The 9,991-nt window shown below is 36.7% G+C and overlaps 1 protein-coding gene across 1 annotated transcript; it reads left to right on the forward strand.

The window, feature by feature from the left end:
• The first annotated feature begins 7,850 nt into the window (after nucleotides 1-7,850).
• LOC149009070 (trihelix transcription factor ENAP2-like) lies at nucleotides 7,851-9,563 on the forward strand. Its single transcript, XM_089163197.1, has 2 exons — nucleotides 7,851-8,969; nucleotides 9,126-9,563. Exon 1 carries the CDS (start codon nucleotides 8,063-8,065, stop codon nucleotides 8,942-8,944), a length of 882 nt encoding a protein of 293 aa, XP_089019323.1. The 5' UTR covers nucleotides 7,851-8,062; the 3' UTR covers nucleotides 8,945-8,969; nucleotides 9,126-9,563.
• Nucleotides 9,564-9,991: the final 428 nt, after the last annotated feature.

The raw sequence follows: 9,991 nt of genomic DNA on the forward strand, positions 1-9,991 counted from the left end.
TTCAATCCTTACCGGCCAAGATATGTAAAATCTTTATCCTTAATTTTCGTATATATAAAAAGCATCTATGTAATGGGAAAAAAAATGTTGAACTTTATTCAAAAAATTATCAAATTATCTTTATACAAAATTAATAAAATAAATTTAATATATTCTTATTCCTTGCTCTTAAAAGCAATAGAAGTGGGTGAAAGGGTTTTCTCTATCAGTAATCTCCTATCTTCTTCCTCAAATCTTGTTGAAAATCACCCATAACTAACCCCTCGACATCTTAATGTTTGGTTTCTCGGCTTGTGGTGGGTGATTTATAGTAAAATATGAGAAGAAGACAATTCACTTATATGGTTTTCAAATTCTCCATGCTGCCCAATCTGGGTTGTCCGTCTTAGGTTTAAAGTTGGACTCCCAGTAGGGATCTTGAAGTTTCCTCTTTCCATTTCCTCTTCCTGAATCCATCTAGACGAGGATTCCCCCGATCGAGTGGGATTCGCTTGCCCATGCTCTGAGTTCTTTAATATCAACTTCTCGTTGTGCACACATGGCTCTTGCTCTAGTGTGGGCGTGACCAACACCCCCAGGGTTTGAGCCGTCCAACCCATCTAGTTTATCTATTGTTCCTCATTTACTACGATACCATTTGTTTGTTGGAATAAAGGTGAGGTGGGAAAAAAAGTTTGAAAAAGTAAAATTTTTACAGAAATCCCAAAGAATGTGATTTATTTGGTTAATGGGGTGGAAAAATTGACAGACAAACTTCCTTAAGATAAGATAACATGTTTATACTAAAAAATATATATATATATATTACATGCTAATTTTTCTACCTTATGGCCCATGCTTGTTCAAAACCAACACAATAGGTAAGATTTCATGAAAAAAATACAGAAAATAACAAAATGTGACCACATTTAAACACTTATCCATAAAATTCCTTCATTTCTTTTCGTTCTCCTCCACTCCATTACAAGGGCCCTATATGCTTTTGTTTCCTACCCATTTTTTTTTCACCCTATCTTTACAAACAAACGGTGCCCTAAAATAATCCAACCTAATTTTAGGTTTTAATTAAGAGAAATATCCAATGTGATTTTAGCTTTTAATTAAGAGAAAAACCCTTAATACCAAAAAATTAAAATTAAGAGAATAACCTAATTAGGATAGGAAAGTGAGAGACAAGCTTCTTTGAATTAATGAAACTTATCTGATGAGGTGGTAGTCTAACTTTCTCAACCCAAGGTTTTTTAAAACCTCATAAATTTTGTGAAAAATTTTGAAAAAGTAAAAAATAAAACCCACCACTATCAGTTTTTCACTAAACCGTTTTGTTACCTTTTATTCTCCCTCACCCCAAACCCTTTGACCAAAGAAAATTCTCCCTTACCCCACTGCATATGGGCCCATATATATATTTTTTTTCACCCCACCTTTACGAACAAACACAGCCTAATGTAAAACTTTTTGTAAGTTACCAAATACACCTATGCGCTGGCTATGCAATTTCCACGTAGTTGATATTTTTATATTTTTCGGATGAACTAACAAGGAAAGCTGTAGTAACCAACCATGCAACTTTCAGAAAAAAAAAAAAAAAAAAAACCATGCAACTTGAAAATGTCTCCTGAAATTCCACGAGTAGAATTTCCACTTTCAGAATTTCGTTGCTATTTTTCCGAAACATCCGAGGAAATTACCACTTCACGGACGGGTTGCTTCCTTAGAATGACTATTTGAGCATGGAATTTTCATCCCATTAAAGTTTGTTTATGGTGGTTGAATGGAGATTAGTTAATTAATGAGGGTTTAAAATCTAATAAAGTCAAGGGTAATTTTCATCTGGACCCCCTGAGGTTTGGTCTATGTCATTTTTAGTCCAAAAAAATTGAAACTTTGCATCTACCTCCCCTGTACTATAGAAAAAGTCAATTTAAAGACAAATTATCACTTTCATGACAAATTTACCTTTTTTTTAATTTAAACAAAAAAATAGGAAATAAAAATAAAAAAAATTAATATTCATTTGTGATTCTCAAAATCCCGTTCTTCAGAACTGTAGCTAAACACCACAACCGCTCTAAGAACATCAAACACTTGAATGTTTCTTCATTCAACTCATTTAACTTTGAATCCCTAGCTTAAACTCTCTTGCTTCACGGGGCTACTTTGGAAAACTCAGGTAAGTGGAAACAAGATTCAAAAATTTGAAAAAAGTAAATTTTCATTAAGTGACGAGAAATCCGAAGAGAAATAAAAAGGGAAAAAACCCTAGTTTTGAAAAAAAAATTATCTATGAATTGCAGAAAGGTTGATGGAGCGTCAGATATGAGAAACCATGGCTAAAGTCGAAGATGTTGTGAAGCAATCATTGGGGATTTGGGAGAAGCTGTTGTTGGCATGTGCCATTAACCGTCATGGAACCAATAGCTGGGACTCTGTGGCTATGGAAATACAGAATCGAAACACTTATCTTCGTCTTCTGAAGCCACATAACTATAAACAGAAGTATTATGACCTTAAACACCGGTTCATGGCGAAAGACGATAAGAAGACAAATCTAAAACGCCGACGATAAGAAAGATGTGATTCCATGGCTCGAAGATAAGACTGTGTCGGAGAAGACAAATCTGAAACTTCCGACGATAAGAAAGATGTGATTCAATGGCTCGAAGGGTTAAGAAAACTTCAAGTGGCAGAGCCTCGACGCAAGGTTCAAGGGCATGATGTTTCGATCTTAAACAACTCTTTTGATTTCGAATGGCATGTGTTTCGATCTTAAACAACTCTTTTGATTTTGAATGGCATGATGTTTCGATCTTAAACAACTCTTTTGATTTCGAATGCTAACAATCGCATTTCTCTGGTTCAAAGATTTGAATTTGAATTTGAATTTTTTTTTCCATGTTTTGTTTAAATTAAAAAAAAAAAGGGCAAATTTGTCATAAAAGTGATAATTTGTCCTTAAATTGACTTTTTCTATACTTACAGGGGAGGCAGATGCAAAGTTTCAGTTTTTTTGGACTAAAAATGATATAAACCAAACCTCAGGGGGTCCAGATGAAAATTACCCTAAAGTCAATTATTGAGTAATAATCGATCAAATGGGCCAATCAGTTAAACATGCTCAAAATTAGGGTCTCTGCTTCCTACACTTAGAGTACAGGATAGTTTTCTACCAAAAATACCATTTTTACTCTCTTAGTCTCTTTCATTACTTTTTCAGGGTAGGCGGTCCCACCTTGGAAGTGTTAAACCCATGAAAAGACCAGCAGCATATCATGTTAAATGAATCTTTCATAATAGTGTCACGGGTGAATTAGTGACAATTATTGAATTTATTTATTTTTGGTATGGTGACAATTATTGATTCGTTTTTTTTTTTTTTTTGGCCAATTATTGATTCGTTTTGAATACATAGAGAATCAATTTGATACCATAATATATATCAACAACAATGACCAATGCTAATGCCAACATTATAAATGCCTCTTTGTGATCCATCTAACCATGAAAATATAGAAGGGGAAAAAAAAAAATCATACAATAAAAAAACAAAGGTACCATAAAAAAAATGAGATCATTATTATTATTATTTTTTAACTGAGGTTCATCCGGGCCAGCTTACGCGCACAACGATTTACTTCCTTAGGGGGTGAGTTTTATATTAATGCCGTCGAGTGGGTACAAACCCAAGACCTCTCCTAGGGAAGTTGGGTCTTTAACCGCTTTAACATACCACCTTTAACAAAATGAAATCATTATAGTTCAGACAAAACTCACAAGGGTTGTTAATTTTTATTTGGTTTATTTTGGATTATTGTCCATTTTCATTGACAAACAAATCATTATAAAAAGTAGGGCCAGGAGGATTCCAATTCTTTCTGTAACTTAATCGATAACACATGTTGTCAATAGACAAACTTACATAATCATGTGTGGCCAAAAAAGGGACAAGTGATTGTATTAGAGCTAAAAAATTTATTTATAGTTTTCTCTCATTATGTGTTTTAGGATTAATAAGATATGTTTCCTCGTTTATTGTATGATACATTTTATGGATAATTGAGACAAACTATAATCTAAAAGGGTGTAGAGCTAATCATGGTAAAAAAGATATATATATATATATATATATATATATATATATATATATATATATATATATATATATATATATATATATATATTTTGTGATTGACAATTATAATTATTTATAAAAATACAAACTTTCTTTAATTATTTTTTTTCTGGTTCGATTTTCGAATTAATCCACTCTCATGGTCCAGCCGTCCAGGTATACTCAACGGAATCAAACCGAACCGGAACCGATAGGTTGTCCACAGATGGCAACATCAGCCGGTCTTGAAAGATGAAACGACAGAACCGGGGTAGATCACGAGACACACGATCTCCTCGTTCGATATATTATCACGACTCACGAGAAACCAATTAAAACACGAGTTGAAAATACAATATTTTTTTCCACCCAAAAAAATAATAATATACCCATATAAAAAATTAAAAAAAATTGGTGAGTGAAGCCGATTTGCAATTTCTCCTACCGCAGCCGAAGCAAAGCCGTAAAGTCCGTAAAGTCCGTAAAGTCCACGTGTTCAGCTAACATTCTAAGAAAATTACAAAAATAACCTCAGATGACTGACTCGTCGGAGAACCCCGTTTCACTTACCTACAAAATTAAGACTAGACATCACTTCTCTCCTCCCTGTCAAACCCTCAAGGCCTCAACTACGTTCATCGTATGCATTTTCAGATTTCCTTTCTCTCTCTCTCTCTCTCTCTCTCTCTCTCTTTCATATTCTCTCACACGCGTGAAGGGTCTGACTCACCCACCTACCCTCCCCACCTCCACCTCAAAATATCAAACCATCTCTCTCTTCTCCAAAGCGACTTGACACGTGTTAATTCACACATGCGAATCTGACAACGCATATTCTCTCTTCAAGTTTTGTGTAAGAAAAGCCGATGTACAAATTTGCCCCTCCCCCCTCCCCCCAAACAAAAAAAAGATTTCAGTCCCATCAAAGTCTCTTTGTTTTTGGTTAATGTCTTTATCTTACCATAAAATCAAGTTTAACCATTAATCGTCTTAACCGATAAATGTTTAATCATCAGTCCCACCAAAGAAACAGTCGTGTTCCACGATGGAAGGTGATTCATACTCGATTTAATATGTGTACGATTTCACCTTGCTAAATAGATTATACGACTTCATGATTTTGACTTATACTATGTTATAAAGGACCATGGCAATTCATACAGTTGGTGAACCAAACAAAAAAAACCACTTTAGCGGGACATTTTCATATTTTTGAGATATACGAGAGGCATAGATAAGTTAGTTACATGTTTTGAAGTCAGGCTTGAAATTGACCAAGCAATCCTACGTGGTATGGGAGAGAAAAGACATTTAAGTGAATATCGTCGTAATAGATAACATACGAATATTAATTTTTATTTATATGATTTTTGTAATCTTTTCCTTACCCAAAAAAGAAAAATATACAATTCTAAGTTGCAAAAAGGACTAATCGGTCTATTCATTTTCTTGAGGTAAAAAGAAACAGCTCTGCCCATCTGATTCACGTGGGCAGATGGATGTTGGACCAATACAGAAAATTTGGCTAGGTGGACGTTGGATCATACATAATGGAACATATGAAATTCTATTATACATTATGAAATACATGTTTTTCTATTATAATAATATTCAGTAAGAAATATAAAACTTATTTGATATTTGAGAACAATAATCTGTTGAGCCCGGTCCAGTACTTTGGATCAGATCCGGCCCAATCTTCCTCCGAGTGGCCGATCCTTGCAAGACGACTGGTCAAAATTGGTTCTCTTGGCCAATTAAAAACAGAATTGGATTGGAATCGGTTTTAACTTTTCGAATCAATCATATATCAGCAGCCCAACTAACAAGCGTGATCCATGTAGGCTATGTATCATTTGTCACGCTCAGGTCAAATTTAGCTATTTCGATAAATCCACAACAAAATTAGATTGCATTTTAACTCTTATATGCCGATTCATTATTTCTAACTCTATCTGTACATAAGTAACTAATCTCGCCCTTTTTTTTTTTCATATTCGCATGAACAAAACATGTACAACTGAGTTGGTGTCTTTGTGGCGTGTTCTGTCTTCGTGTTTGTGACGTGTTCATTTGTCACCCTGGTGGTGTGTGGTTTGTAAGCCCTTGGGGCTTGTGTTTTGTCCACCCTTGTGGCGTGTTCTGTCTTTGCCTATGAGGCGTGTGGTATGTATGCCCTTGGGGTGTATGGTTTGTCAGCCCTTGTGGCGTGCTTGGTTTTCGCCTTTGAGGCATGGTTATGTCTGCGTCGGTGTCCGCCTGTTTGGTGTGTCTCCGCAGGCGATGGTGGTGATTATGTTTGTTATATCATTAGGTTTTTCTGGCTCTGTGGTTGTCACAACCAGTATTCAGAGGGTTTATTGGGTTCGGGCCGTTCGGCTCATCCCTTAGTATTTGTTTTTTCTTTTTGTTTGGTGTTTGTGTCTTTGTTATCTTTCAATTATAAATAAAATGTTTGAATTTTTGACAAAAAAAATTGGTGACCATTATCAGTTTTCAACAATCAATCTCATTTTATAATACAAGAATGTGTCAGGCTCGGGTATTACTGGGCCGAACCAAGCCCATGGCCTGTGAATCAGAAATGTGTTCTTCAGGCCCAATGTACATAAGTATCATGTATGCTCGCCTCCCTTAAAACAAAAAGATATCCCATTTGTTGCCCTTCTGATACCGGAACTCTTGAACGGAAATTTTATGTTACGAACACATGGGCAGAGTTAAATTGGGACCGGGGTCCATGACCCCCTAGTTTTTTGAAAAATTTTCAATAATAAAGATAATGGGTAGAAAATTCATTAAATTATGTGTAAATGTCGATCTATACACTTTTCTTGTAAAAAATTACATTTCACTTCTTATCGAAACATTTTTAATTCCCTTACAACTAAACAGAGCATGGGGATTTATAAGGAAAAAAAAAAGAATGGGGTAAAAAAAACAGTCACGGTCTGATTCTCCACGTAAAAATGACCCAAATGGACAAGTAAAAGTGACCCATAAATATCCATAGCGTATGGGCTGACGAGTGGGCCCATTGGGCTTCAATTAGAAGAGATGCTAATATTAAATGCTTCTTTATTTTTCTAGGTAACACAATTTGTTTGCTGAAATAAATGTATGGTAAGGAAAAAGGGCGGGAAAATGTTTAAAAAAACACATTTTTCCTTAATTTTATTTTTATTTTTATTTTTATCTTTCATACATTATATATAGGGTTCACATTTTGTTCTTTCCACTCTACTTTTGCAAACAAAAGTGCTTAAGGGCCTGTTTGGTTACATGAGTTTAGAGATTTTAAACCTATAGAATCATAATTCATAAAATTAACTGTTTGGTTGTGGAATGAAATATGTGGATTCATCCTAAAAAATTATTTGATCTACGTAATTTTTGTGAATATGCAAATGTTTTACGTTTTTTCAGTAGGGGTGAATCTCTGGATTTCATTCATGCCCATAAGTCCACGGATTTATATTTTTAGTGTAAAAAGATAAATCTTTAGATTTCATAAATCTAAATTTTTTTACAATCAAATAGATATAAATCTAGTATTCATGAATTCAGAGATTTCAAATCTTTGCATTACTGTTACCAAACATGCCCTAAAGTATTTTGGTCTTAGGTGACCCACCCCTTGGCCATATTGGGTTGAATTATTGAGAGCGCTGGCTAATCGGTCTGACAGGTGGAGCAAATTATCCGAACCGGGAGTCTCTAGCGAGTTGACTCGCGAAACTTGTTGCGTGTTCACCCTACCTACCTGCGCACTTTAGATGAGCCCATCTACGTAACCTCTTCTTTCTTTTTGTGACACCACCACCCACCACCACCACCACCGCCTGCTCCGCCGCCCCCTTCAACCTCCAAAACGCAATGTCAATCATAAAAGCTCAGCCTGTAAAAACCCTAAATTTATTCCTCACTCAGATCCCTTGTTAGTACAATTCGATGGCTGCCGTTTCTTCATCGGCTCCCGATGGAGCACCACCATCCACGGAACACGAACCCCTTCAACCCTCACCGCTCTCCATTTCTCCACCTAAGAAAACCGCTCCTCTGCCATGGTCTCACATGGAGACTGTGCACCTCATCGAAGCTTACCAGGAGAAATGGTACTCTCTGAAGCGAGGCCAGCTCAAGGCAAGCCAATGGGAAGAAGTTTCCATCGCTGTCGCTGTTCGATGCGGCTACGATGAGCCCTCGAAGACAGCTACTCAGTGCCGCCACAAGATGGAGAAGCTTCGCAAACGCTACCGCTCAGAGAAACAGCGATTGTCTCCTTCTCTTTGGCCTTTCTTCAACCACATGGATCGCATGGAACGCGGGCCTTTTCCCATCGCTGCCCGTCCCATCTCCTCTCCCGTTGACTATCTAAATCGAAACAGAGGCTATGACGATGAAGACGACAATGACGACAATGATGATTATGAAGACGACACTAACAAATCTCGAAGCATCAATCATATTCTTCGAAGACCGCCAATTGCTTCACGGTATCCGTCTCCTCAGTGGAGTGGTGGTGGTGGAATTGGAGTCGGAGGGCCTCCTGGGGTTTCTAGGTTATTGAGGAATCCGATGTTCCGCAAGAGAAAGTCGTTCGAGACGGATGAGGTGGAGGCACAGGGAGTCGATCCTATATCCGAATTGGCTTCGGTGGTTAGAGCTTTTGGGGAAGGGTTTGTTCGGATTGAGAATATGAAGATGGAGATGTTGAAGGAAACAGAGAGGGATAGAAGAGAGATGGAGACCAAGAGGACGGAGATGATTCTTGAATCCCAAAGCCGCATCATTGAGGCCATTGCAAAATCCCTTGGCTCTCAGAAATCCTAGAAACCCCAGAAATTGAAAATTGAAGGTTAACGTTTCAACCCCAGGTTTTTTTCGGACATTTCAGTTTTCACCTCACTTTCCCATTGCCCTTTAAATATCATAGATTAGATTCTGTTCTTTCTATTTTTCTTGTTTTTCCTAATAAAGAATTGACCCCAATTGTGGATTATATTTTGTATAGTTGAAGATGCTCTGTAGCTGCTTTAGAGGTGCAATAAAATAGTTTCCTGATTTGTTCTTCTGGTATTTACTTCGAGGTAATAAATGATCTCTTTTGGAGGTTCTGTGGCCCCAGAAGTGGAATTACTATGACATCTTTTACTTTCCACTGAGCTATGATGACCTTATTTCTCATTAATTCAGATTTCAAGGCAGTAAACTTTTAATGTGAAATTCATTGATGAAGTAAACAATGGTATTGATAAAATGAGAGATCATGGTGCATTGCATTACTTTCTAGCTCTTTCTGTATATTCACTTTAAAAGTGGTACACAAGTCTTCTCATTTTCACCTTGCTGTTGGAAGTTGGAACTATAGGCAGGCATTAGCATTGGATTCTTAGTATCCAAAGGGCTCCTCTCATTTTACCTTAATTAAACTCCCGGGGGGGGGGGTAACTTACCATGAGCTTGCTTAAAGGGTATCCTGCAAATTATATTTGTATTTTTTGGCTTTTGGCTTTTGTGGAGGAGGTGAAGCAGTTCTTGTATGCGTGCATATGTAGACAAATTCCCTTCATTGATGCCATCTTTCACTCAATATTAAAATTCAAAGAAATAAGTGAACTGGAGGCTCAGAAGCATAAGAAGACGAGGATCTGAATGAATCCCATTTCTGTTTGACAGCTTTTCCTTGAGTTTCAGTTATGTGAAGGTACCATGCTTCACCAAATGTTCGAAGTAAAGAAAAAAGAAAACAGGACTCTGGGAAGCAGGAGAAGGCTGGGATCCGAGTAAATCTCAAGATCAAGAAGTTCTCCTCTTTGAAGAAAAATGACAATTATGTACTCAGGAGCCTGACTTTTTTTGTCAATTTACACGTTGGAT

The sequence above is a fragment of the Hakea prostrata genome, chromosome 7 (assembly GCF_041222555.1).
Source record: "Hakea prostrata isolate BN-2017 chromosome 7, UWA_Hpros_2, whole genome shotgun sequence".
Classification (NCBI taxonomy): domain Eukaryota; kingdom Viridiplantae; phylum Streptophyta; class Magnoliopsida; order Proteales; family Proteaceae; genus Hakea; species Hakea prostrata.